General features: G+C 53.4%; 6 protein-coding genes across 14 annotated transcripts in view; 3 read left to right on the top strand and 3 right to left on the bottom strand.

Moving 5' to 3' along the window:
• The window catches only part of ATP5MC2 (ATP synthase membrane subunit c locus 2), a 497,231-nt gene that overhangs the window by 172,874 nt on the left and 296,460 nt on the right, over positions 1-27,897 (top strand). The window contains exon 1 of one of the 9 annotated variants that reach the window (XM_050749052.1): positions 2,313-2,316. The exons of the other annotated variants lie outside the window; for them this stretch is intronic. The gene's annotated coding sequence lies outside the window, so the exon portion shown is untranslated. Of the gene's footprint in view, positions 1-2,312; positions 2,317-27,897 lie in introns of those variants that run through there. 9 annotated transcript variants of the gene reach the window in all.
• Positions 1-27,897, top strand: part of CALCOCO1 (calcium binding and coiled-coil domain 1) — a 394,782-nt gene that overhangs the window by 117,975 nt on the left and 248,910 nt on the right. The gene's annotated exons all lie outside the window — the stretch shown is intronic.
• Positions 1-27,897, bottom strand: part of HNRNPA1 (heterogeneous nuclear ribonucleoprotein A1) — a 414,942-nt gene that overhangs the window by 315,670 nt on the left and 71,375 nt on the right. The window lies entirely within an intron of this gene.
• On the bottom strand, positions 1,023-4,355 carry HOXC11 (homeobox C11). The gene is made up of 2 exons (XM_050748970.1): positions 3,536-4,355; positions 1,023-2,277 (listed from the first exon to the last, which is right to left on the bottom strand). Exons 1-2 carry the CDS (start codon positions 4,215-4,217, stop codon positions 2,045-2,047), a joined length of 915 nt encoding a protein of 304 aa, XP_050604927.1. The 5' UTR covers positions 4,218-4,355; the 3' UTR covers positions 1,023-2,044.
• Positions 18,475-22,511, bottom strand: HOXC12 (homeobox C12). Its single transcript, XM_050749023.1, has 2 exons — positions 21,881-22,511; positions 18,475-21,094 (listed from the first exon to the last, which is right to left on the bottom strand). Exons 1-2 carry the CDS (start codon positions 22,482-22,484, stop codon positions 20,856-20,858), a joined length of 843 nt encoding a protein of 280 aa, XP_050604980.1. The 5' UTR covers positions 22,485-22,511; the 3' UTR covers positions 18,475-20,855.
• Positions 21,865-27,897, top strand: part of LOC126931116 (cyclic AMP-dependent transcription factor ATF-7) — a 468,437-nt gene continuing 462,404 nt past the window's right edge. Inside the window, exon 1 of the mRNA XM_050748895.1 lies at positions 21,865-21,876. The gene's annotated coding sequence lies outside the window, so the exon portion shown is untranslated. The remainder of the gene's footprint in view (positions 21,877-27,897) is intronic.

The following is a 27,897-nucleotide window of genomic DNA, read 5'->3' as shown; positions in this document are numbered from 1 at the left end:
GGATTCTTACCATCAAAAATGACAGACCCTAGATTTGATAGTCATGATGCTTTTTCCTTTCATCCAACAGAATTGTATTGACAAAAACATTTTCTTTGAATTATACAAAGACAGAAAGAGAGGGGAAAGATGAGCTAAATGGTCCCGAACCTCTGCTCCCAAATAATGAATTTGAAACAGAGACCAACGGAGTGCCCTCACTGAAAGCACTGCAAGGGCCATGATTATCTTTATACAGAAGAAACCTGCAGCAAATATAGATGGGTATAGTGACTGTCCCCACAGGTCATCTCCATCCCCAGTGCCAACCCCTACAAAACAAATCTCTGGGGCTTTCTACTGTGGGACACCCAATGTGTAAACCTCAGGGTGGCCCCAGTACAGGCGTCTTGTTGTGTCTGGAAGAGCCTGGCCATTTGTGCCAGAGGGAAAGCAGCCAGTCCCCACCTTCCCACCCCCAGGAGCTGTGGAGAGGAGAGGGAGGGGGCTGGTTTCTCCTTCTGTCCCCTCCTTCCTTAAAAACAGTGTGTAAAAATTCCAATACAGACTTCTCAGAGAGAGAGAGAGAGAGAGAGAGAGAGAGAGAAAGCTCTACCCTTCACACTACACATTTAACTGCGACAGACGGAGACATCTGGCAGAAGGGCGGTGGAGCCAAAAAAATTCCTATAAATTTAAATTCGATGATGGTTACAATTAACTCCACAACAAACGTGTACTTAAACAGAAAGCCGTTGCTGGGCGTTTGGACACAGCTCGAGCTGCACGTGAGAAAGGAGAGCTTCAGAGTAGCTATGGAATGTCCTCAGCTTGAGAATGTGAGGAAACTACGGCCATACTCTTGGCCCTGCCAGCGGAGAGCAGCTCCAGGCCGGCCAGCACCGGCCTATCTCACCTCTGCTTGCCTGTCCTCACCGGCTGGGCTTTGCCCTCCTGCCTCCTCCTCCTCCGCCGCCGCCATGGGAGCATGGAGGATTTTAAGAGGAGAGGGGTTAATAAAAGGGTCAAATAAAATCATAATATTGAACAGAATGAAATTTATCTTTATTTGCCACCAAAAAAATTTTCACAGCAATCCCTCTGGGAAGGGAGCAGGGTGGGGAGTGCCCATGTACACACGCACTCACGCATAGGAGGAGAGATGGGTGATTTGAATCTCACTGGGGGCGTTCCCCCCTTCCCCTCCAGGTGGAAAGAAATTTATTTACAAAAATCCAGGCCCCAGCAAGCGGGAGGCGCCCAATCCCATCTCCCTACTGCCTCCACCACCCCAATGTTCTTTTTTCTTTAAAAAAAAAAAAAAAAAAAAAAGAGGTAAGGACTGCATAGACTATAGATAAATCCATGAAGTGGGGGCACTGCTTGGAAAAAGGTTTGGAAACCTCAATGCACCGATTAAGAAATTTCAAAGGAAGGTTCTACACATTCACGGGGAGAACAATTAGGCTCGGGCGGGGCCTTGGCGAAGACGGAGGTAGGACACGGACTTTGCACACCTAACACCAGGTCGACGGTACAGAAATTTCACAGCAAAGCAGGATCACATTTAGCTGCCCCCTAAAGTAGTGGGGCTAGGTGGGGCGGGGTAGAGGGGGAGCCCAAGAAGTTTCCGCTGGCAGACATGCTGTCTTAGCGGATCTTTTCACTAGGGCAAGGGAAGGCTTTTAGTTCGTGGATTGTTCGGCTCAGGCGCTCACTACTGTCGCCCCTCCCCCACCCAATCCGAGCAGCAGCAAGACATTGTCGCCGAGGTGTGTTTTCTTTTAAATAAAAGTCTTGGCCTCGGCGCCAACGGTGTTCACTCGCCGTGCATCAGACACTTCCCTTCACCCCCTTTTCAGGCCCGGTCCCCGTCCCACAGCGAGAGTCAGATCGAGGGTCCAGGAGGTTCCGGAACGGAGTGCCGGCCACAGCGGTGGGGGCCACCCCTGGCCACAGTCCAGTTTTCCACCCGCGGAAAGAAGACGAGTTAGAAAATAAAAAATAAAAATAAAATAAAGTAAATTTCCCCTCCCCCTGCCCCCAAAAGGGCCCGGTCTGCAGGTTACAGCAGCGGATTTCCCGAGAAATACTGCAGCCGGTCTCTGCTCAGTTTTTTTTCTTTCATCCTTCTGTTCTGAAACCAAATTTTCACTTGTCGGTCCGTCAGGTTCAGCATCCGGGACAGCTGCAGCCGCTTCTCTTTGTTGATATATACGTTGAAGAAAAACTCTCGCTCCAGTTCCCGGATCTGGAATTTCGAATAAGGGCAGCGCTTCTTGCGGGTGCGGGGGGCGTCTGGAGGGAGGGGAGGGGGCAAGTGCGAGGAGAGGGGGGAGAGAGACACGTGAGACCCTGGCGACCCCAGCCCGCTGAGCGCTCAGCGGCCCTTCTCCTAGCCCACCGCAGGCAGCCCTCCCGCCAGGCGGCTGGCTGTCTTGCAGTTGCAGCGCCCGGGCAAGCCTCGACCCCCTGCCAGGTCTAGCGGGTCCCGACCCCCGGCCACTGCGCGATCTCGTCCCCAGTCCTCAGGCGAGAGCCACGGCTGACAGGGTTTGGGACACAAGGAAAGCCCTCCGGGGACACGTGCGTGCCCTCGGGCCCCCTGTCTGCTCCCCCTCGGCCCTCGGGCCCTTCCTGCGCCGCCCTCCCAGTGGTTCGGACAGCCCAGCCCCCCCCCCCTAGAAATCTGGGGGGAAAGCTGAGAACAGGCGCCAAGCAGTGAGATCTGGCGAGAGCAGTGGGGAGGCGGGGAGGAAGCCGGCCAGCAGGCACCGGGACACCAGAGAGCCGCTTCCGGGGCCCTGGCGCCCCGGGACGCCCGCGGGGCCGCGCCTTCCACACCGCAGTTCTAGGCCAGCTCCGAGGCCGCGGACCCAGGAGAAACGCCCAGACCCCCGCCTGGAGCGCAGTGGAGTCCTGCGCCGCCTCGCCCCATTCCCCTGTCGCCGCTGACCCCAGAGTTGCTTGGGTTTCTGCTGGAGGACCCGCGAACACATAGTTTGAACATTTTCAAAACTAGTTTTAAAAAGGATCATAGCGGCCCTGGCTTGCCTCTCCGGTCTCAGGTTCTGCTCCATTGCTCCTCTCCCCCACCTCTCCCCGTCTCTGGATCTCTCCCTGTCTTTCCCTCGCCCTCCCCTTTCTCCCCCTCCACCCCTCCCCTCCTTCCCACTCCTCGGCAGCCTGGCTCCCCATCCTTCCTTAAATGCTCTTCTAAGTTCACGATCAAAGTTAATATCGCCCGCAATGGTGGCGCTTTTAAAAATTTCACAGACCGAGGGAGATAACGGGGGAGGGGGGTTCACCCGGCTTTTCCAAAGAGCCCTTTTCCCTCCCTCCCCACCCCTTCTCCATCGTAAAAAGTCGAGTCGTTGGGAGAGAGGGCTTTGTAGGTTATAATAAAATCCTTTGAATGCTTATAAAACTCCACATAAAATCGGACTGACCCAAAACACGAGGCCGTCCCCGCTCCCCTTGCCTCCCCCCTTCTCCCGCCCTCCCTCTCTCGCTCCCTCCCTCGCTGCCCGCCCGTTCCCCGGCCGCTGCTACCTACTGGGGGCGGCTCCTTTGGCCGGCTCCTTGGCCGCGGAGTGGGCTGAACCGGACGAGCTGGGATTTGTGTTCTCCTCCTCAGCCTCCGCCTCGGTACCCGCCTCAGCCCGGGACCCCAGTCCCGAGGCCGGGGGGGCCTCGGGCTCCCCCTTGGCCTCGCCCTTGCCGGAGCAGGGGGGCTCGGCGGGAGCGTCGCCGCCACCGCAGTAGGCGTTGTCGAAGAAACGGTCGAAGGCTTGAGGCAGGACGCTGTTCTTGCTGACTGAGGAGTAGAAGCCGGCGGGGGCTGCGTGCGGGGCGCTGGGGTGGTGGTGGCCGCCGTAGGAGCCTTCGTTTTTCATGAGGATCTCGGTGACGGTGGAAGGAGGCAGGCACTCCCGGTGCATAAGCTCGTCGGCAGCCGCATAGCAGGAGGAGTAGCTGTTCCGATGGTGCCACTTGCCGGTTGGCTCCAGGCCGTAGGAGACCTCCCGGACCGGGGGCACTTGGGCCGAGTAGGGATAGGAGATCTGACGAGAGGGGGCCTGGGGCAGGAAGGAGGAGACCGTGGAGAACTCAGGCATGTAGTAAGTGCAACTGGGCAGATAGAGGTTGGAGGCGCAGCTCCCTCGCTCGCCGAAATCTGCGCCCCTCTCCTTGCGCGACGGCGAGCAGAAGTTGCCCAGGTTGACCGAGTTAAACATCGTTCTCCTCTCCTGCCGGCTCCGGATGGAGGTTTTGGACCCGGTCTAGCGAGGGGGGAAAATTTGGGAAGGCGAGATGACGCGTTATCCGTCTTAGTCTCTCTCCCTGAGCACGTGATCCAAAGTAGATATTGTCATATATCAGTTCGGAGCACTTCGCAGACGTAGGAGGGGTTCTCTCTTAGGTAAGATCGGGGACGTTCAGGCGATTGGTTTGCAAACACCGCAGAAACATTATGAAAATCAATTGCAGATTTGTATTCGTTTTTCTCTCGTCACTCCCCTTCTCTCCATATCACAGCACGAGCAAAGGAGGAGAGAGAGGGTTGGGGTGGGGTGGGCGGTGGGACGGGCGAGGGTGGTGGCTGGGAGGGGGTAATTGTATTTTTTTCTAGCTGCTGCTCTTTTTCTCCCCCAGGATTGGGGGAAGGAGGAGGTCTCTCACGTATGGAGGTCTTGCCTCCTCTCTGTGATCAGCACCAGAAGGGTGGGAGTGAGGACTTCTTTCCCCACTGCCTGATTTCCCCAGAGAAGTGAATCCTTTCCCTTAAATCTCAGGGACTCTTACCCTTCCAACCCGCAGAGTCACCGCCTGCTCACAAGAGTTTGAAGAAGTCCACTGTTTTCCTGGCCAGAGCTGGGTGTCAAGACTACCTTTCCGGAGTCCTTAGAGAGACTCCCGGAAGAGTATCTGAAGTTTCCCAAAGGTGAGGCAGCCCAGCTGCAAGCCAGTGTCCCAACTTTGTCTGGCTTGCTGTGCTGCCGCTGGCTAGGGAGTCAGATTAGTCATAAACGAGTGGTGAGCAGTGCGCCAGCCGCCCAGCCGGTGCCTGGCGAAGTCTGGGAAAAACCTTCTCTAATGTTGTGTTAAATATTTAGTATGAGAGAGTGGCCCTGGGTGAATATTTCATGCCTGCCTTTATTGTCAATCAATGTGAAGAAAGCTACATCCACTGTGGATTTTCAAATCCCAAACCCCAAAGAAAAGGATTGGAATGAGAGCCATGTATCTTCTATGTCAGGGCCCTTTGGCTTAGTGGCTCAGCCTCAGCTAGTGGACTGAAAAGAAGCCTAGTGTAGGGGTCCAGATAGAATATAGTGGGGGGACTAGGTTTGGGGTTCTTATCCTTGGATGATTTTGGGGACTGTAAGGTGGGAGTGGGGCCAGGTATGGGTCTCCAGAAGAGACTAGCCAGACAGCAGAAAGGAGCGGTGCATGCTGTAGCATCAGGGGAGACCCAGGGGCCACTCCCTAGTCAAAGCCCCCAGCCTCTGTCCCTGGGGCTGTGACCAGATCTTAGTGCCTCCTTCCTATTTCTCAGTCCTGCCCTGCCCTCCTCCAAGTCTGTCAGCCTCCTGGGTAGCTGTAGCCCAAGCAGTAGGCTCAGTGATTCTGCATCCCCAACCCCTTGCCTTCCATCCCTTTGAGCACCACAGGACACATCTGGGCATCTGAAAATCACTTTATTGAGAGGTTCTGGACTGGGTCCAAGGGGCCAAAAGCAACCGGCATGAGCTGAAAGCAACCTTGGGTCCAAAGAGGAGCTGCCAGGGCACGATTTGTTTGGGAAGGAGGGGAAGAACTGAAGCCCCCAAGGGCTCAGCCCAATGCACACTCAGGGAAAACAAAAAATAGCCCAAACTCTCTTTACACCCATAACCCTTAGTTAAAATTAGTTTCCACTTAAAGAAATTAGATTGGATTTGTCTTGATGAAACATGATGAAGTGCTGCAGCTCCCAAACCAGATAGGGAGGACACAAAAAATTGTAGCTTGTCTCCATATGTAAACCCTAAAATCCATTCCTCCTCAGTGCTCCTGCCTCCTCAAACTTGCTCAGCATTTAGAGTGACACCTGGGTGGAGTCTGCCTCCATCATGGGTCCCAATCTCAGGGCGGTTCTGGAATACTCAGGGATAGGTCTCAGGTGCCTCCCTACCCACTCAATGCTGGGCGCTGCTTCTTTAGTTCTGGTCAGATCTTAAACCGAAGCAAAGAATAACTAGATTGGGGCTTTGCTGAAGTGTGAGGCTTCTCTGTTGTTTCCTTTTTCCTCTAGCCCTTTTTATAGGGTGAGCTGGGGCCAGCATTTTTAATTATAATAGTGGGGAACTATGGACTGTGGCTTTTATTGGGGTTCCCACTGACCTCATTAAACTCAAGTTTATTGAAGGCAATACGCTCCCCAAACAGTGATAGGAACCAGCAAGAGGGAAGCGAGAGGTACCCCTATCCTTGCAGAAGTGTGGATGAGGGCTCAAGTCGCAGCTCCCACTTTCTCCACTTCCACCCAAGGCTCTGCTTCCTTCCCCCTCCTGGCCCTCCAGGGTGATGTGGGGCCCAGTCCCCAAAGGCAGATTCAGCACAGCCAGGGCTGAGGTGGGGGTAGGGGCTGCTTCCTGTGAGGAGACAGCTGCTGGCCTGAGCACTTGAATTTGACCACCAAAGTTTATTCCCGGGCCACCATAAAAGTGAGCCAGGCGGCAACAAGGTGGTGCTGGCGGCCCTATTTCCTTGAAACAAAAAAGAAAGGCAAGAAAGAATATCAAAGAGTTGATGTCTAGGAAACGCTGGGGTTTCCCAACAGAGACTTCTGGAAAGTAATATTCCTCCTCTTAAAAGTAAGGCATGAAGTTTAAAATGTTCTCTAGTGTTGGTATGGCTTAGTTTTTCAACAAATCAAAAAACCCCTAGCAACTGTCAGTTGCTGCTAGGGTCAAGGAAAGAAGGCCCTGGCCACTGAGGTCAGCCAGGCATTTACTGGCAAAAATGCCCATGGTCTGGAGTAGCCTCCCTGCCCAGCCCTGGGTCCAGGCTACCTGGAAGCTTCAGCTGAGATGCTTGTCCCAGGCTGCACCCTCTCAGCCTGTGGATTCTGGCCAGAGCATCAATGCCTCCCCACACAGTACCCATCCCCGGCCCCCAACCCCTTCCTTGTCAAGCCCGCTCCAGGTGGCTTATTTGTACCTTATCTGGTGGACGCCTGTGGCCTCTCCATCTTCTTTGAGTCCTGGCCTTCACCTGAAATTCTCTGCAGCAGGGCCATCCGGCCCTCCCCACTGGCTCTTGGTGTCCTCAGTTAGCGCCACCAGCCAGCCTGGCCACTAGCAGGCGGCTGCGGTCTGGGCAGCTATCCCGGTAGCCTGACCAAAGGTAAGGCAGACTCCAGCACCCTTCCCTCCCACACACGGACAACAGGGGCAGCTTCAGAAGGGGACAGTGTCTCCTAAATTCTGCCCTGAGCAGCTCCCAGAGCAAACTCCCGCACACAGAGTTAGGGCCTCCTGTTAGCTTGTCTACCTCCTCCCACTGCTCTGGGTTCTAGAGAGCAGATCGTGGTAGGGAAAGGAGCCCATCCCACAGACCATGAACTGGGGAGGAAAATGCTGAAAGGAGAAATGGGGCCACATGTGCTCCAATGGGCTTGGATTGTAAATTCAGCCTGTGTGGAGTCAATAAAAAGATAAGCGGAGAGAGTCCCACGCATGGACAACCTCATTTGTTCACAGGCTGGGCCAGCAAGGAGCCTTCATTAGAAATTGGCTTTCACCTTCTTGCCTATATTTCTCTCCCTTACAGTAATATCACTGCCTGCAATAATCCCTTTAGTATGCTTTGGGATTTTTCAGGTCAGTGGTTTATCTTGCACCCGGGACACCCCAGCCCCATCCAGGGAGCAAGATCCTGGGACTGCTAGTTCCTGGCTTCTACCTCTTCTCAGACTTGGCCATTGCCCCAAGCCTGAGTTCCCACGTCAGGCCACCTAAGCTGGTGGATGCTGCTCAGAGGTTCCTGGGACCTATGGAGGAGGTAGTGGGGAGGGAGAAGGACAACTCCTTTGCCCCCACAGGCCCCACCCAGCTTCCTCTGTGGAGAGATTGTCCCAGGAGGGTAGCAACCCGACCCTATTTCTTCCCATAAAAAGCCTTATTTTACGAGCCGGTTTCACTGGCCCCCTCACCAAATGTTCCAAAATGAAGGAAATGTCTTAAAAGCAGTCTGGAAATGGAGCCGCTGCTATTGGGCTTTAGTTTCCTAAGCCAGTTGTAGTGGCACAGAAAATACCTTTTCTGGGCGGGATTGCCCTGTTGGGCCACCCAGATCTCCTGCCTCACCGCAGAGCTGAGGCGGGTTGACTGGGGCCCTGATTCTCTGGCTTTAGCTCCTACTTTAAGGCTCGGACCTAGTCCTCCTGATCAAAGTGAGCTCGCGGCATTTTTATGAGATCAACTTCAGTGACTCTTTATTAGCGATCAGATGCCTGGGTCGAAAATGCAAAAGGAAACAAACAGCTAATCAATCCAAAAAGGAAAAGGAAAAAAAGAGAGCGGTGGGAAGGCATGGCGTGAAAAAATTCAGGTGACACAAAGCAAAAAGATTCCAGTCACCAAAAACAAAAACAAAAAAAGATCTTTTGCCCCCAGCAAGAATCGTTTGTTTGGGATCTGTTCCAGTCTCCAGGCCCTGCCTTCTGCCTGCACATTCGGCCCTGATTTCCGGAACCTGGAAGCCTAGGCAGGCAGTGGGGAACTCTGACTCGCCTGTGCTCTGAAGCTTGATCCGAAAGCTTCCACAGTGAGGACTGCTGTGTGGGGTGAGTGTGGTGGCCTATGCCTTCTTGCCCCAGCAGGGAAGGTGCCTTCTGCTCAGGATTTACAAGTCTCCCCCATTTTGTTGCTTTCCTCTCTGCGGGCTCAGTGGCTTTCTCCTCACTACAGTCAGAAGTTGAGTTACAGGAAGATTCGCCAGAGATTTATCGCCTGGCCCCAAACTTGGAGAGCCTCGTTGTCATAAACAGCCGTCTATTGTCTAGACTTTTATCTCCGGGTATGGATCGTGCATTAGCGAGGCTCAGGAGACATGGGGCTGGCTCTGTGGGGTGTTTGTGCAGCCGGTGCCTGCCCCCAGGCCCCAGGGGTTTCTTTGGGTCAGTTTATGAGAGTGCACACATTTGTGTATGCTCTTGAAGCTGGGCAGGTACGCCTGAGTGTTCACGAGTGGAGGCCCAAGGTAGGGAAGTCTCTTTTTCTCTGTGTCTGGGAACATTCCGGTGCGTGTACTTGTGTGTTGGGTGAGAATTTGTCATGGTATGCTTTGTTTCTGGGGCATTTTAAGTGTTCCTGCCTGGGCTTTTTCGGGTTTTATTAACTTGCATCCGCTTGGCCTGTTTATGTCCCTTCCAAGCAGATCATCTGGTGTTTTTCAATATTAGACTGCATTGTGTGTATTTGGCTTCTCTGAGGAAATGGTTTTGGGTGATACCTTCCCAGGCTTACTCCCTCAGATTCCCCCACCCACCCTGAATCACACCTCAGCCTCTGCCTTCACCAGGTTGTCTGACACGGCCCCACTCTCTGCAAGTCCCTAAATCTCCAAAGTGCCTGCCAATTTTATGTCACAGACATGAAGCACATTTTTGCAGGGTGAAGTCTGGCTATCTCTATCTTTCCCACACTAGGGGGAAGCGTCCAGCTCATAAACCACCTCACTAACTGGGGCTCCCCTTCCCAGACCGAGGGGACATAAGAAAGGGCTTCCCCAGTCCATTTCAACTGTTTAAAATACTATCCACGGAACTCTAGATACTGCCAAAGAGAGCCTGCTCCCTCCCTGGGTCTTCCTGGCTACCCCTCCAGCCCCTTGAGCCCAGGCATTTTGTAACATAAGTGACACTTTGCCCAGATTAAACGTCTATGGCAGAGACACTTATCACCTTAGATCTTGGGGTCAGAGTTGCTTTGAAAGCCAGGATCATTTAACATCACCAGAAATAATCAAATCCTCCCCCTTTGTTTTTTATGATGAGAACACAGGGTAAGAGAGCACCAGGCACTGAGGCCTTGGAGCTCCACCAACCAATACCCCTGCTCTTGGCGTCTCCCACCCGGGACTTAGATCCTCAGGTTCCTAATATCCGGGAGGTGCTCTCAATCAGAAAGGTAAAGTGAGGGGTGGGGGCAGATCCCAGAGGCCATTTTTCCAGTTAAGGAGGGTGGAGGTGACAACAATTAGAGGCTTTTGGAGCATCAGATTGACCCAGAATTCCCCATCATTGTTTTCTGTGCATCTTTCCCTTCCCTTGCCATTAGAATTTCAATTTAAAAAGCAATGATTAGACCTTAAAATGAGCCCAGAGGAGGCGAAAACGAGCTGTGAGGTCCAGGAAAAAGGTAAGTCCTCCGCAGATATCCCCACACCAATTAATTTTCTTTCCTTCTTTCTCTCTGTTCATCCCCGGCGCTACCCTGGAGGAAAAGGATCAAGAATCTCAGTTCAGGATCCTTCCTCCCTGAGCCTTCGAGCTAAGCCCACTGTCCACCGCCAAAGGCTGCCGCGGCGGATCCGGAGCTCTTTCGGTCTCGCCGGCCGGCTGCGGCGCCGCCTTATGCTCCCGGTCTCCCTGTCTCCCTCCATTCTTGCGTCACCCCTCCCCTAGACCAACAAATATCCAATATATTTGTTTCTCCTCACCCCAGGCCTCCGCGCAGCCCGCTCAGCGCTCGGGGATCGCTGCCCCCGCACCGGGTCCTTACGCGCTTTGCTTCCAGTCCCACCGACTACAGCCTCTTTCTTTGCTAGCTGCCCGGGTAAAACGCTTCTGTCGCATTTTCCTGCTTCTCTCCCTTTCTTTCCGCCTCTGGATCTGAGGAATAAATAAAACAAAGTCTCCTACGGCACCAGCCCTCCCCACCCCTGCTGCCTCACTTCTCCTCCTTACCGAGTGTACCGCCTTGTTTTCTGAAGGAAACCGTAACATTCAGACATTTAAGATGTAAATGAACTTTTCTTTATGACGTTTAATTTTCTCTCCAATTCTTAGGTCCTGCTCCGCTTCGCAGTGGAATGGAACGGATTTAGAAGCCTGCAGGAGGGGAGTGGGGAGTGGAGAGAGGGAGCCCAGAGTTACAGACAGCGGCGAGAGATACAGAAGACCGGGAGATACAGAGAAAAAGAGAGGCGGGGGAGGGGAGGAGGAGGAAGGAGGGAGGGAAGGGTTCCCAGCTGGCGAGGAGCGGAGCCAGAGAGAGAAAAAGAGAGAAAAGTTTCCCAAAGTCTTCATTAGTTGATTTCCCTGTCCGCCGCTTTCCCCGGCCGGCTCACCCCCAGTAAAGGAAGGAGGGGCGTCTTTATTTTTTTTAAGGCCCCAAAGAGTCCGATGTTTTACAAGACCAGAAATGCCACGGCCGCGTCCTGGCAGAGAAAAGGCTGAAATGGAGGACCGGCGCCTTCCTTATAAGGTACGATGCTAACTTGACCTTCACTTTGTCATGGCGCCCCCGCCCACCCAGACTGCTGCAGGCGGCCGGGCGAGGGAAAGCAATCGCCGACCCTTGCTTCTGCCTCCCTCCCGCCTCTTTTTATCTTTCAATCTTTTTCTCTCGTCTTTCTTATTTTCATTTCCCTCCTGTCTTTTTCTTCGTCTTTTTTCTGTCTTTTCCTTTTTGTTTCCTTCCTTTCTTCTTTTTCTCCTCCTGTTCTTCCTGCCCCCTTTCTTTCACTCATTTCTTTTACCCTTGACGGCTGGTTTCATAGCTTCCCTGAGTTCTCTCTTGCCTTGTTCTCAGGCACTTCCTTGATCTCTTTCTCTCTCTCCCAGCCTTCTGGTCCCTTCTGGTCTCAAATCCCGGAAACAACAACAACAAAAATATTTTCAGTCCTTCCTGCATCCCTACTCTGAACTGACCTTCACAGCCCCAGCCTGACTTTTGCCCCACCCAGGTGTTCCTGGGGGTAAGGGGGAAGGCCAATTTAGGATCAAAAGAGGCTTCAGTTTGGGACCAGTGCCCACTTGGGGATGATAATGAAATTGGTTTGGATAAGACTCTGTCTTCCTCACATTGGCCCCACCTGCAAAGTCTCTGTGATCCTAGTGGCCTGGGACTGAGAGCAAAGCCTCAGGCTGTGGGGGCATGGGGAAAGCAGATCCCACAGCTCCTGAAACTATGGGGAAGGGAGCAGACTTCAAGTACCCAATTGTGATTCACCCTTCTCTGGCTTTCAGCCCCTAAAATCTTAGAGTTTTCCCTTAAGACATCTGAGGAGGAGATGTAGAGAACTAGGGATTTATAGAGATTAACGCATATGTAAAAATAAGATAGAGAAAGACTATAAGGGCCTCTCCATCTTGTCTCTTGCTGCCTCCCAGGGTCCAGCAGAGCCTCCGACATTAACTCTAATCATATCTTGTGTGGCTATAAAATAATATTATTGACACCCCTATAATTATCTATTATCCCCTTACTTGTAATGATTACAATACTACAGGAGGCATGTCTATGCTGACAAAGTAAAGCCAAGCAAATATCCTGGAAAATGAAACCAGATCAGGGGCATTCAAACTCGATCTCTTGTGCGTTCTTGAGTATGTTCCAAAATCTATAAGCTCCTGCCTAGGGTCTCCTTGATTTAGGAGTAGCCATTTTGTGGGGCTTAGGGTGATATCGGGAGACCCTACCATCTCCTTTTCCTCTACACCCCTGGCCCCTCCTCCTCTGCACAGACATCAGAGAGGGTCAGACAATAAAAGAGAAATGCTTTCTCTCTCACCCCCTACAATTATCCGAATAATTGCATGAATTCTTCCTGGAATACCACTGCGTAGTCAGGGTCAGAATTTCAGCAGGAAGTGCAGGGGACAGAATTCAAATGGGGGAAGCTGAGAGAGTCCTGCGTTCTTACATTCCCAGACTTTATAGTTCTGTCTAGTGTTACATTGTTTCTTCAGGCAAAGATCTTTGTTCGCCTTCAGTCATATTTCTCCCTTCCCCCTCCCTTTCTTTCTCTTTCCCTTCCCCCCTTTTTGAGTCCCTTTAAAGGAGACTCAGATCATCTTCTGCTCTTAATGGATGACTATAAAAGTAAAATTAATTCCCCCCTGCCCTTTAATATCAATATCTCTCCGTTAAGTATGCACATTGGTGAGAATAAACAGAATTAAGTGCTGCAACCCAAACCAGCAATTACACCCAAGGTGTTTTTTTTTTTTTAAATTTTATTTTCATTGGATCTCGCTTATCTGGGGGTGTTCACTCTGGCAAGAGATAACCAGGGGGTATTTGTGGTTTTGTTTTTTTTTTTTTTTTTTACTAGTTCATTGGGGCCTGAGCCAGCACCGACCTGGTAGAAAAAGCAACCACGAAGCTAGAGAGAGAGCCAGAGGAGGGAAGAGAGCACCAGACCAAGGTGAAAGTGAACCACGCAGAGAAATACAGGCAAGGGAGCAAGGCGGCAGTTACCGGAACAAACGTGGCAGAGGGCAAGACAGGCACTCACAGACAGAGGTTTATGTATTTTTATTTTTTTAAAATCTGATTTGGCGTTCCATGAGGAAAAGGGAAAATCTGGGGAACAGGAGTACAGAGAGAATTATCCGGGTCCTAGCTCGCCACATGAACGCCCAGAAGGAGAGAACGCTGGAAAAACCTGAGCGGGTGCCCGGGCAGCACCCGGCTCTGGTCAGCCGCTGCCCCACACGGTGCCGGGATGGGCCCACCAACTCCCCCCTCGCGGCCACCCGGGCTTCCTTGCTCTTCTTATCATCTCCATCTTTATGACGAGGCTTGTTAACAAGACCAGCGAGCTCGCCAAGCACATCTATCTCAACCGCGCCTGCTCAGCCGAGCAGCGGCCGGCGCGGGGACTGGGAGGCGCTAATTAATTGATTCCTTTGGACTGTAAAATATGGCGGTGTCTACACGGAATCCATGGACTCATAAACAATATCTCTGGTGGGCGTGAGTGCACTGTCTCTCAAAGAATTTTTCCATAGGCATGTGTCAGAGGGTTCTGGATTTTTAGTTGCTAAGGAAAAACCCAAATGGGACTAATTTTAGGAGGCCCAAACAGAGTTCGTTCAGTGCCAGAAAATGCTTCCCCAAAGGGGTTGGGAGTGTTTTGTTGGAAAAATCCTTGGGTTATAGGAAAGCCTTTCCATGCTACTTGTGTAGACCCAGCCCAGTTTAATAATTACAAGGAAGCGAAGGGGTTGTGTAGGCCGGAAGCCTTTCTGTCCCGGCTGGATGCAGGGGACTTGAGCTGCTCTGGGATTTGAGAGGAACATAGAAGCAGAGGTCCAGCCTTTGCTTCATGCTGCCTCCTAAAGATTCAAAAACAAATTTTTAAAAGTGAAACCAGCCCTAGCCTTCGGAAGCTCTTGAAGTCTCAGCACCCACCCAGGAATCCACCTGCCTGTTACACGCCTCTCCAAGCCACTGTGGCACCGCTTTTCTAACTGGCAGCACAGAGCAACTCTATAATATGCTTATATTAGGTCTAGAATAATGCATCTTGAGACACGTGGGTAACCTAATTATATAATGCTTATTCCATACAGGAGTGATTATGCAGTGGGACCCTGTTGCAAACGGGACTTTGCACTCTAAATATAGACCCCAGCTTGGGACAAAAGTTGCAACAGATAAATAGACATAAGGGAACACTTAAATAAGTAATGCATGTAGACATAGAAGGGGTATTTAAAAGACAGATATAATAGAAGCACAGAAGAACAGAAAAAAGACTCAGCAGATGGAGATTACCATTCCCAAAGCCTGAACTTCCTCCTGCTATTAAGATTGCTAGAGAATTGTGCCTTATGAACAGTTCATGAACCCAGAAGAATGCAATTTCAATGTATTTAGTCCACACACAGTATGTATATAAACACAACTCACAGAATATATTTTCCATACGTTGGGTAGGTATGCACTTTGTGTATATATAATAATGTATTTTCCATGCAGTTTTAAAATGTAGATATATTAATATCTGGATGCATTTTCTATGCATTGGTTTTATATGCCTTATGGAGTATATACTCACATGTAGCTAAATAGACTCAGGACTGCACATTCCTTGTGTAGGATGTGTGTGTGTGGTGGTTATATGTGTAAATAAAGTTTTACATGTGGTGAATATACTTGCTGTATGTAATCTTTCCCCAGTAGGTTACTTTCACATACAGTAGATAAAAGTGCCTCTGTGTGTATATTTTATTTTTCTATGCCAACAATGTACCCATAATAGAGATATCTGTGCATTTTAGACTGTGTTTCAATCTATTGGCAGCACTATGACCAGGTGTGTGTTTATGGAACATCTTTTCCATGCTCTGCATGTGGACGATGCACCTTTTGCAGAGAGCTTCCCAAACAAGGGCTGTTGGTGGGTTCAATCCTCACAGACCTGTCTTTGAAGGAAGTTCTCCACTCTGGGCCAGGTAAACTGACGAAGTGAAAACTTGCCTCCTAAGCGGCTCTGGCTGGAAGAGGAGAAATCACCTGCTGGCAACGGGCTGGTTTAGATTGGCTAAAGGTCCAGCTATGTTTGGTCTTGTCGAGGCCAGTTTCTTGGCTCCTATGCCAGTCTCCAGAGGGCGGCCCGGGTCTTAGGAACCTCCAGGGCAGAGCCTCTAGCGATGAGAAGCCGGGCAGGAGGGCGGGCAGCCGCTGTGGGGACACCGAGTCCCGGCAGAAGGAAGGAGCTTAGGATAAAGGTCTAGTTCTAGTTCCCGCAGCCCGGCCAGCGCCTCAGACTCCGGCCGCTCTTGTAGGTCTCTCACACTCACAGGGCGTCCCCCCTGGCCTAGGGTGCTCAGGGACGAGCGACTGGACAGGTCCGGGTCTCGGCGAGGCAGTCTCCACAGCTCTGGCCAGCAGGGGTCATCTCGTCCTTCGCGGGGGCACAGCAGCCCTCCAGAGGAGACCAGAGCTGCCGGCGCTGTCGGGCGCGGGAGCTGCTCGGGTCCGCCGGGGCTGTGGGCGCGCCGGGTTTCCTCTCCCTGGACCCTGGAGAGGACCGCAGCCGGGACCACGACGGTCGGGGAATTGGATCAAGGTCTCACAGCCTTCTCCACAGGGCCAGGATGCTGAGCACTCCAGGCGCGAGTCAGGGAGTGGCCCAGGCGCCCGCGTCGTCCACCAGTGGCCAGCGCGTCTTTGTTTCGGGGCCTCGGCTAGAGTGGCAACGGCGCGCACCGCGCAAGGCTGCAGCGCGGAGCAGAGGGCGAAGCTGGGGAGTCCAGCAGCAGCTGGCGCGGGCCACGGCCTCTCCGCGGAAAACCGGCAGCGCCTTCTCGACCGAGGCACACGCACAAGGGCGGCGGTTCGGACCAAAGGCTGGACATAGGCGCGCTGTGGAATCGGGGCCTGCCTTCCACCTCCAGCTGAATTACACCGGAACCTTCCTCGCCTCCAGGTGCAGTGCAGGGAGGACTGGCGGCTCCAGAGTGCGTTTCTCGCGTGGTCTGGGGCCGAAAAACCGCTACTGCTTTCCTGGATATAGCAGGGAGGGTGGGCAGGGGCTCTGGCCTGGCCGGAACCAAAAGTCCCCGGGGTTTGCCTTGTTCGCGGACCGGAGCCAGCGGTCCCTGCTCAGCTCTGGGTCTCAGCCATTGATCGCGCCGGATTTCCGGCTACATTAGCATCCACAGAACCCAGACTGCCAGACCCATCTCCTGCCGGCTTGATAGCGGCTTAGTGGCCTTAAATACTCAGTTTCGTCTGTGCACGTCAGAGTGGAGCAGAATGACTGCGACAATAACCAGGTCCAAATACAGAACTCACTCGGGCAATATAAGCTTATACGCGCGCAACAGCACAATTATTGTCTACCTAAATTATCTGGATATTTCTTCCCTTTTCTTGCTCCTCAAAACCCGGCGAGAGACACGGAGTGCTTTGTCTTAAAGTTAGTGGAGTAAATTGTAGTTTAGAGGCTTAAACTGGACAAACAGTTGTAACATAGAGGAAATGCTCACCCAGATGGAGAGCTCAGCTGCGCCCTAAGTGTTGGGATCGCGGTTTCAACCATGACCTCCTCTATGGCCGGGAGACCCAAAGATTTGTTTTTCAGTCATAAGGAGGAGGCAACATCCTTCTCTGGCAACATCCCCAGTGTTTGCGTTGAGTCTCTGGACCTGCAGAGATACCACCCAACTAGGTGCCTTCTCTCTCAAATTGGAGTGTCTCTGGGAATAAATTAAAGGCCTGTTATTTGCTGCCTTCCTAAATCCCTCTTTTTCTTTTGCCAGAGATGTCCTTATTGTTGATCCTTCCTGTGTAGACACATCATAAGAGTCAGATATTCTTTTGCCTGGATTTCCTGGGATTCAGACTCCTCCTACCCTCCTCTATCCAGACCCGGGCTCAACCACCAGGCCCCTCCCCCAGCTCATGGCTGCCCAAGCTACCTGTCTTCGGTGGATGCTGCACTCTGTGGGGCATTTTTATGAGCACCCTAAGGCTTTGGGTCTCCTTCCTGTCCATACCCCTCAGCTTTGCAAAACAACTGGGGATTAGGGGTAAAAAAGAGAATGGTATTTGATCTACATTCGCTGGTTTCTCTAATTATAGGAATAAAGAAAGGGAAGGAAAGAGAGAAAGAGAGATTTCAGGGCAGGAGGTGTGTCTCAGAGGCTGGACTTGGTGGGGGCTCCTAGGATTCCGGTACAGGCTCAGGAGGGTGAACGAGGCATTTGGAGGAGACTCCTTTGATAGGAGCCATACCGTTAGAAAAGGGGTGAGGGGAGGGAAGAGGCAAAAGGGTGAGAAAGAGAGAGGGCATTTCTTACCGAAGGCAGGGGTAGGTGGAGGTGCAGAGGGTTCGTGGGCACATCTGGACTCTACTACTGGCCTGGGCCTCTGGCATGGCCTGGAGAGAGTCGCTGGCTTCAAAAGGTGGAGCCTATTTTGCCAGTTCCAAGGGGTCTTTAGCCCCCTCTCAACATCTTGCAATACACAGTGTCATCTCAGAGTGAAGCCACAGGATTAAGATCATAGGGTTGAAGCTCTAGGCCCACCAACCCCACTCCATCTCAGTCCCTGGATTACGGGTTACTCTCACTGCCGCAATATCCAGCTCAGATCACCAGTGCCCCTATCCCAGCTTCTATTTGTCAAGTTCCTGCAGCACAGACCTCCTTTTCTGAAGCTGGTTTCAACCTCCTTTAGGCTGTCCACATTATTTTTATGGCCCCATGACTCCTCAAAGCTCCCTCTCCTCCCCCAAGTCTACTACCGCCCAATTTTCTCTCTGCTATAACTGCTTGGGACTGGAGATGGTAGCTCATCAACAGATCTTGGTTGCTTATACATTTTTTGTTGACCCTGCAACCACTCTTCCTGTATTATTATTATACATTTATTATTTTTATTATTCACCTGAGCTGGAGAAAATAGAGTGGAGAACAGCTAGAAGGCTGGGACTCCCATTATTTTGGGGTAGAACTTTTGTTTTCAAAAAATCACATAATCATAATTCATGTTTTAATTATTATTATTATCAATATTAATATGATGAAGCAACTCTGTACAAGGACTATATAAAGGGAAAACGTGCTAAAGACAGATGTTTGAATAGAAGAGTACACTACAGAGAGCTGGGGAGGCAGCTAGGGGAAGGGCAACTATCCACGGGGACTACACTAGGTACCAGCGACAGACACAGAGAACAAGACACAGATTGACAGAGAAGCTCACAGAAGTCAAGTTTAAAGCACATGGAAAGAGAATATTGCATATCTTTGTCCCCTCACTCCTTTTGGAGTGTTCTGGTCTCTCTTCTCTATTAGGTTGGGAATCAGGTTAGTTTGGAGTGGTAGAGCTCAAATCCAGCACCCTAGAGCCCAGAAGTCACAGGAAGGGCTGCATAAAGGGGGTACAGTGGGTGGTGACCAGGAAAGGTGGGGAATGCTTCATGCCCAGGGGAAGCCCACAGGAGACTGCAGACAGCTGGAGTGGTGATAATTTGGGGGAACTTGTACATGGGTGAAACAAGTATGTGTGGTTGAAAAATTGTCAGGTGTCAGATATCTAGCGGGGGATGAAGGCATGTGATTGTATCTCCACTCTGCTGGGCCATGTGGGGACTATGAGGCTGCCTGCTTGCAAGTGCACTAGGGAGGGTGGGGTGGGCCCAGTGCTGTGCTGGGCTCAGCTGTGTGTATATGTTTGCCTTTGCCTCTGCCTGTACAGAAGCTCTGTGCTGGTGGGAGAGTAAAAAGCTCGGTGGATTGCCCTTGGAGAGTTTGTTAGAGGAGACTCTCCCCATATGGGAAACCCTCCAAGTCAGCAGGCCAGTTTCACACTGTCCAGGCTGCAGTTAATTCCCATCAGTGCCCTGCTTCTCACCCCTCTTTCTCCTGGAAAGGGCGGGACAGCAGATGGGAGGCTGGGGGACACTTGGAGAGAAGGATAAAAATGAAGTGCAGAAAGGTTGATGGTTCTCTCACTGCTCCTTTCTCTGAAGCCAGCCCAGCATCTACTGGACTGGGGCTGGGGTCTGAAGGAGTCTAGATGAAAGGCCTTGCCACTCAGAGAAGCCATTCTCAGACCTCCCGTGGGTTCTAGGGCTGTGCCCCTCCCTCTGCTCTGGTCCATGTGCTAGGCTGTGGAGGTTTGCGGGCCAGGAGGCAGAGGCAGCCAGTCTGAAGACAAAGGGCAATGTTGGGGGGGTGGGCGGGGAAAAGAAGGGAGTTGGGTGGGGGGCTGCAGCGCCCCCCTCCTTCATTGTCACCGGCCTGGGAAACTGGGGCTGAGTGGGGCCTCAATGATTGGTAGCCCCTTTAAGGGCGAATTCTCCTCCCGCCTCATAAATTACTCTGGTCCAGCCTCCAGCGGCCATGACCATGAACGCCAGCCGGGAAGGGAGAATCAGAGGCCTCTGCTGTGGCTGCCAGAAACTCGCCTGGCCAATCAGTGTGGTACTCTGTAGCCCCATCTACAGCCTCTTGGACTTTCTTTCTGGAGAGCCAGGTGGGGACCTCTGGGGTGGCTACTGAACCTGAGGCTGTGTCCTCTGGGCTCTCAGGTCCCTGCTTGCTGCATCAGGCCCGCAGCCGCCACAGGCAACGAAAGAGTGGATGGCAGCACACCTGTGAACAGATGTTCGCCCGGTGCGGGCAGGGGGCTCAGGAGAGGGCTGGGAACCAGGACACTGTTCTGGTCCTAGAGGGAACATGAGGCTGATAGTCCTTGTCCACAGCCCAGCCAGCCAAACGCCCAAGCTTCAGCCCACTGGATGTCCTGGGGAACCCAGACCCAAGCAGGCTCCGGGTCTTGCTGATCATTTTCTCACAAACCACACTTCCTCCTTGATTCCCCACTTCCTCCAGCCCTGCCAGAGCCACCTGACCCCCTCAGCTCTCTCTGCTGACCCTCCACCCTCCTCTCTACTCCCAGCCTCTTCTAACCCCACCGACTGTGAGGTCGGGGTGCCTTGGTTCCACTGGCCCTGCTGTCTGCTCCTGCAGGCAAAGAGAATTAAGACCACAGAAGGGAAGTAGAGGAAGGGGGCATCTGGGCCGCGGCTTCTCCAGATCCCCAGCGGAGGTGCAGCGCCCCAGTCCCGCCTCAAATAAACCAGCCCGTAGCACCTCAGCCTTCCTGGCCCTGCCAACTGCGGGCAGCTGCAGGCTTCGGCTCTCCCTGGCTAGGTTTCTTCCCTTCTCTCTGGGACCTGGCAGGGTGTTTTGGGTGTGTATGGGAGGGAACCACGAACAAAACAGACAAGACGATGTCCAGGGAGGGCCTGCCAGAGACGCCTGGCGTTCTAAGCGGGGACTGTGTTCTAGGCGGTCCCCTCTTTTGCTCTTTGCCAAGGACAGGCTCAGTCTGGGGCTGGCGCCCGTGTCCTGCCCGCTAAAAGAAGGAGAGAGCTTGCTCCCTCAACAGAAGTCTTTTCTTTTTCATTCTCCGGTTCTGAAACCAGATCTTGACCTGCTGGTCACTAAGATTCAAGCGGTCTGAGAGTTCCCTCCGGCGCTGGCGTGTGATGAACTCGTTGACCAGAAACTCGCCCTCCAGCTCTGCCAGTTGCAACTTCGAATAGGGCTTGCGCTTCTTCCGAGAGCGGCTGTGGATCGGGTACCAGGGCGCGCCTGGGTGGAGATGAATGGCAGGGGTTGGCCAGAGGATCAAAGGGTGACCAGTCCAGTGCCCTCGGCCCTTCCCCAGACCCTTTCACCTTGGCCTCACGCCTGGACTCCAGGCCCTTTCTCTGCCTTCTGTTTGCCGCCAGTCATCTGAATCCCCTCTTCTACCCAGACCCCCATCCCCACCAACTCCCTCACCTTCTTTACTCTTTTTTTCTTTCATTCCTTGCCCTTACCTCCTCAACCCTAGCTCCTGCTGCAGTATTCATGACCCTTCTATGTCCCTGCCCCTTCTTTCTCCCCAAACCTCTCCCCAATTTTCTTCTTCCCTATTTACTGGTCCATTCCTCTCACATCCTTCAGGATTGGATCCCGGATCAGTTAGAACAGACATGGGCGAGTGGCAGAGTAAATTTGTCCACTGGCATTTCTTTTGAAATGTAAGTAACGGGGGTCTGTGGGAAGGTGGAGGGAGAGGCGCCTGGGAGAACTAGAGCCAGGCTTTCTGTCCCTACCTCCTCACCCCCAGGCCTGGGGAGTCCCCGTCAGGATCCCCTAACTCCGGAATCCCTGCCGTCTCCAGCCGCGGGCGGACGAAAAAGGAACTCTCTCTAGTTATTTTATGGGGGTATTTACATGTTTATAGGCTCCCCCCACCCGCACTTCATTTTAAAAGAAGCTCTTCCTCGACACACATTCTGTTACCCCAGGCGTCCCTAGCTCAGTCCTGCCCTGCCCGCCCTGGTAAGATGTCGGGTTTGAATCCGCCGCGTGAGTGGCCGGGGTCCTTACCGCTGGCCGAGAGCCCGCCGCCGGGGTTCAACGGCGATACCAAGCTGCCGGGGTCGCCTGCGCCGGCGCCCTTGTTGCCCTCGTTGAGCAGGGACGAACTGGAGTCGGATTCCAGCGACTGGCAGGAGGGCGGGTCGTGCGGGGGTCCTGCGCCGCCGTCGCCACCGCCACCGCCCGCCGCGTAGTCGTACTTGAAGCCGAGCGCAGGCGGCCCCGACGGCTCCAGCGGGAGCAGCGCTGCCCCGGGCCCGGCTCCCGGGTCGCGCCCGCGCTCCTCACGCTTCAGGCCCCCGCCGCCACCCTCGGCGCACGGCTCGCGGTAGTAACCCTTGCTGTCCTCCACGCGCGCCAGCTCGCACGTGCGGCCGAAGGGAGGGTTGAGAGACACTGGGCTGCCGAGGTAGGGCTGCGGGTAGCCATTGCATGGCTCTGCCGACGGCCAGGGCAGGGAGCATACGTTGTCGCGGCGTGGGTAGGACAGCGAAGGAAGCCCGGGAAGCTGCGCCCCGGACGCGCGGAAGTTGGGAAAGTAGAAGGTGTCTCCCGTGTGGATGTTTACCAGAGGCCCCACAAACCCGGGATTCAGGAGATTATGCTCGCCCATTTCCGCGGGGCCCGACCGGCAGCTTCTACTTTATTGCTATCTGACATTAAACATAGTTAAACCTGCACCGGCCACCCATTGGCCGCCCCGCTCACGTGGGCGCAGCCGCCAGTGGGAGGGGTGGGGACAACGGATCCCCCCTACCATCCCGCACCAACTCCAACTTCCCCCTTCCCCAGTCCTGGGGGTTAGTGGGGGAACAAAGGGCGGAGGCAGGTTTATTTGCTGAATTCTGATTTTAAAAAAAAATATATATATATATATATATATATATATATGTGTATATATATATAATCTAACGCAGAGAGTAAAGCAATTGCCCAACACGGAGCAAGAGAGAAAAAAACCATACACACACCAAAAAAAGCCTGCATATATACACCCCTATAACCTGCACCCCCCACCCCCATGTATTATCTTATCGCCAACAGCTGGCCAAGCACAGCCCGTCCCCTCTTTAATTAGGTTCTTTATTAACTAAAACCGTTGGAATTTACAATATCTCCCCAATAAATTACTATTAGATATTGTGTCATATAAAGTTTACTGGCTGTCTAAGGAGACGGATGAGCCCTTTGGCTCGGGGTTTATTTACAGTAGAGGCGAAGTGGGGGTAAGGACAGGTTTCCCTGCCGTTATCTCTCCCAGCCCCAGCTGCTGCTGCACGCTTCTTTATCAGCTCTTTATCCCCAGGAATTTGTAGACACATTTGGAGTCTTCTTCCCCAGTACTCAAGGATAACTGATAATGCCGGGTTTTCCGCTGGAACCGGGAGCCACCCAGCCTCACACCTCCACTCACGGCTAGAGGAAGGATGCGAAAGAGAGGCAGAGAATGCAGCAAAAGGAGGTGCCTAGCTCTGCATGGACCTGCCTGCCTGCTCCTGAAAATCTGGGGGCTAGAACTACTCTTCTGCTGTCATTTCCGGGGGACCGAGGAGCTTCTGGGGGCCTCCTGGAGTCTTTGCAGCGGAAATCTTTGGACCCCCTAACAGGGCTTAACTGGCCTGACAGGGGCCTAATTCTCACTGCGGAGGAGACATCCGCACCCCAGACCCGGCCCGGCCTTCTCCTGGGACCATCAGATAGCAGTGCAGAGGCCCGCAATAGGTTGCCTCCTGAGGGGGCTGGGATTGAGGGGGAAAAACCTTGAAGAATTATCTTATTGGGGGGTGAAATTATATTTATGGTGAAAACTCAGAAGCTCCCTCCAGAGAAGGCCGAGAAGCAATGCTGGCTATTGGTGAAATAATCAACATCTGCAAAACCACAATCCGATCTCAACTAGGTCCACAGAACACAGCCAAGCGGATTAAAAAGAAAGACAAAATAAAACTCCCCCAAACCAGATGTATCCTTCTGGGGTCTAATAGAGAAAACACTCGAATTTCCATGTGATTTTTCGAGCTCCTAACCAATGCACGGCTTAAGTAATACAGGGTTGGATAAATAGTTCAGTAAACGTCTAAATACGAAAAAATACCAGAAGATTGAAAGAAAATTGGAGACAGAGAGTCGGAGAGAACGCAAAACAAACCCATTTAGGTGAAAGTTAAATATCAGAGAAAGCCTGAGAATAAGCCGAAGCTACAAAAGCAGATCCAAGCAGAGAAGATTCTCCCTTTTTTTTCCTCTCCCTCCCCTCTCTTCTCTGCAGGACGCGGCAGAGAGAAACGCAGATTCTTTGAATTCCACCGCTCCCCGGGCGATTTCATATCCCAAACCGTAGCTGCTCACTCCGACAGAAATGTGTCCCCGCGGGCGCCGCCCTGCCCGGAGCAGTTCGAAGCTCACAGCTCGGTGCCTGCCCCTCGCCCTGCAGGGCCGGTTCCCCTTCCCCGCCCCTGCTCGCCTAGCTGCCCGGCCTGGCCTGGCCCCTCCCGCCCCCAGAAGACCCCGCGTTAGGCCCACTTGTCGGAACTTAGGGCAAGCTATGGGCTGCAAACCCGAAGCGGTCACCTTCGGTTAGAGCCGGTGGCGCCAAGGAATGGGCAGGAGACTCAGCCTGGATTGGCCTTTTTGTGCCTAATTGACAAGGGGCTTCGAGGCTGCGGAGAGGAACATCCCTCAGCTGCAAATTCCAGGTCACAGCATCTGTAACGTCTTATTTCCCCTTCTCGAGCCGTATTGATGAGCGCCATTGAAATTTCAGTTTTTAAAAAACATTTTATTTGAGGGTTATTTTGGTCATAAAGGTAAACAGGGTGTGACTTTAATATTGCTGCTGATTTCAACTAGAACATCGTGCGGGCAGCTAGGTCTCCGCCCAGGCTCTCCAGGCCTCTGCGCTCAGCCGCTATTGTTGGTGTGAGGGATGCCGAGCTGGACTTTGCCAAATAATCACTACCCTTTGTGGGGTGGAGTATTCTCCTCGTTCTCTTTTCCCTTCCTAGATAATTCCAATCTCCTAGAAAAGGGACCCCGAGAGGAAGATCTCAGCCTCTCCCCATTCCCTCCACCCCAGCAGGCAAATCCCAGGCCGGGAGCTCTGCTCGCTGCCCTCCCAAGCCAGGCCGCTGAGCGCGAGGAGCAGTGGCCACAGGGCGGCGGATGCAACACAGGAGAAATGAAGATTGGGTGAAGGCTTTCTTCTTCCAGACATGCGTTTCTTCTAGCCTGATTTAGCCCCATCAAAGGGGGCTATTTTCCCCAGGTTTTGGACTGCGGGCAAAGAAGCACGCACAAACCCCTCTTCCTTCTCTGTAGCTGACCCTGATTCCTCTCAAGGAGAGCTGCCGACAACCACTAGCAAAATTCGCATCCCTAGTGTCCTGCTCCCTGAGACCCACTGGGAACCTAGGGGTTTTCAGGACCCTGGCAAGGACCCAGGTAATCTAAGCGTCCAGCCTTCCGGTGCACCACCGAGGCTCTGTTTGCGGTTAAGGAAACCCGCGACACACGCAGCTCAGGCACCCGTTTTTTTAATGGGCTCAGACAAAAATGCCGCTCCCAACCTGGGTCCCCGGGACCGGCGGGAGGCTCGGGTGAGATCCTTCAAATCTAAATCCAGCCTCGGCGAGAGCTGCTCGCGGGAAGCAGGCTGGGACTGGGTGAGGAGACTGGGAGGGACTCCAGCCCGGCTTAACCCGCGGACATTTCGCTGACCACGCGCAAAACTATAGGTGGTTGGGCCGAGGCACCCGAACCGCGGAGCGACTGGTGCGAACTCTCCCTCACATTTATCAAATCACAAGGCTAGAGCGGTGGCCTGCCTGCTGGCCCCTGGGCCACTGGCTCCCGCCGCAGCTGGCCAGGCTCGACTAAGCCTCGCTCATTAACTCAGGGTTAATTAAAGCTGAAGGCAAGGATGCGGTCCAAGGTTTTCCTTAAAGACCAAAGCAGCCTGCGTCCCTCAGCTCTTCCTCCAGCTGGATGCAACGCCGCCTCTGTCACACCTTCTCTGTGCCTCCATCCCTCCTGCATTCTAGCAGCCTCCACTGCGGCTGAGCCCGGCGAAAGGAGTTAATTATAAAATCTACGCTGATTCTGGTGGCAGAGGCAACGCGGCTGCTGGAGGTTTAGGCGGCGGGGAATCGGCTGTGAGCGACTGCGTTCTGGCTCCCCCGCAGACCCATGGTCGGGAGTGATTCCGCGCAGTACTGCCTTACCCATGGTCTGTCCAGAGGCCGCAGGGGCCCAGTTCAAGGTCACTGTCTAGTTTGCAGAAAGTGGTTCTGCCTTGTATGCAAATTAGGCCGGGCCTCAGCCCCAGAAGGGGTGTGAGCAGGGGTTTGGCCCGCGGAGAGAAGGGAAGATGAAAGGGGGGCTGAGTGGGAGGGCCTGCCCCCCCAACCCTGTAGCCCTCTCTGTCTTGCCTCTTTGGGGCAACTTGGGTTTGGGACCTGACTTTTGTCGGGTTCAAACAAGGGTAGGGGGTAGAATAGGGAGCTCAGTCTCCTATTTCGTGGTTTCCAAGCTCCTTCAGGGGTTGGAGCCCACCTGGCTCCCAGCCCTCCCTGCGGGTGCCTGGGAAGTAAGGAGCAGATTGGGAAATCCCTTCCCCAGGTGCTGCTTTCTAGGGATTTGCAGCCTGGAGGACAGAGCCCAGTCAGGCTCTTAGGCTCCGGCAAGTAGCCTGGGGCCAACGGAGCCCCTACCTCCTCCAGTTTTTCCGCGGCTTCTCTAGTCCTCTGTCTCCAAAAGATCCCAGCCCGATTGCCTCTCAGAAAATGCGGGGGAGGTGAGAGCCCCCAGGCAAGGACATCTGGGAGGCCATCTCTCCACCCCAATATGAGCATCCCTAAATGGACCACCTTCACCGTTTTGTCTTTTCCTTCGGTGGCGCGCTAACAGTTAAATAAGGCTGCAGCTCTGACATTTTCCCCCTCCACCAGCAGAGGATCTCCTCCACCTAGTGAATTACTGAGTGTCAGGCAAGGTGTGGGAACCAAGTTAAAAAAAAAATCGCATCAAATGCCACACCCACAGACGCCTGCAATGCAACAGTGAGACGTCTCCACCGACCTCTAAACTGGGTCAGGGGGTGAGGACTACCCGGTGTGCCCTCGCTCCTCGGCGTCCTTTTCTGGCTTTGACCCTGTCCACTGGCCAGGCCCAGCTCTGGGGAGGAGCTGAGATCTGCTTAGGGTCTGCTCAGCACCGCTATACAACTGCTTTCCAAGCCCGGGGCCCCAGTTCCGGGCAGAGGAGGGGGGCTCGGGCAGATTGGGGTGGGAGCAACGGGCCCTGGAGGCGGTTGGGGGTGGGGAATGGACTACCAACTCCGGGGCTCGCTGGGCTGGGAGAGCGCGGACAGGAATGAGGGTCCACTTACCTTTGGAGACAGAAGAGGTTCATAAGGGTGAGGGATAGGAGTTCTCAACCTCTAGAAGCCTTCTGGATTCCCCCTCTCCAAGGCCGTGCGCCGGCCTCGCCAAGGTATCAGAGGAGGGCGGGGCGGGGGCAGGTGGATAAAGCGGCCAGCGGCAGGCGCGCGGGAGCGGAGTTGCCAGAGCATCTCTAGAGAGGCCGCCTTTTATGGGCGTTATTAGCGCCCTTGTCTAGACTGGAGACGACACCTCCTCTGTGTGTAAACAGAGGCGGCGAGCTCCGGCGGGAAGGGGGATGGCGCATCAAGGGGGCAAGCAGCCCTCCCCTTCGCTGGCCACCGGAAGATCAAGGCCTTTTCCACCCTCCCCCCCTTCCGTGTGCTCCCTGTGATGTCAAGGTCAGAAAGACCTAGTCACGGTCAAGGCTAAAAGAGGAAGAGCCTGGTTGGTTGTGAAAAGACTCTGGCCCCCTCCTCCTCCTCCCAGAAGCCCCTGGCTCCCCAGGGCCCCTCAATTCTCCACCAGTGCAGGTCTAGATACACATCTGCCTGAACCACTCTTGGAGTTTTCTTGGGGGTGGGCTCCAGTACCACCCAGGACAGATCCAGGCAGATCCTAGGGTGGGGAGTTCTCTTTTGAACAGAT

The sequence above is a fragment of the Macaca thibetana genome, chromosome 11 (genome assembly GCF_024542745.1).
Source record: "Macaca thibetana thibetana isolate TM-01 chromosome 11, ASM2454274v1, whole genome shotgun sequence".
In the NCBI taxonomy this organism is placed as follows: Eukaryota; Metazoa; Chordata; class Mammalia; order Primates; family Cercopithecidae; genus Macaca; species Macaca thibetana.
The sequence above is the reverse complement of the archived record's forward strand: the minus strand, read 5'-3'. Positions and strand labels throughout refer to the sequence as shown.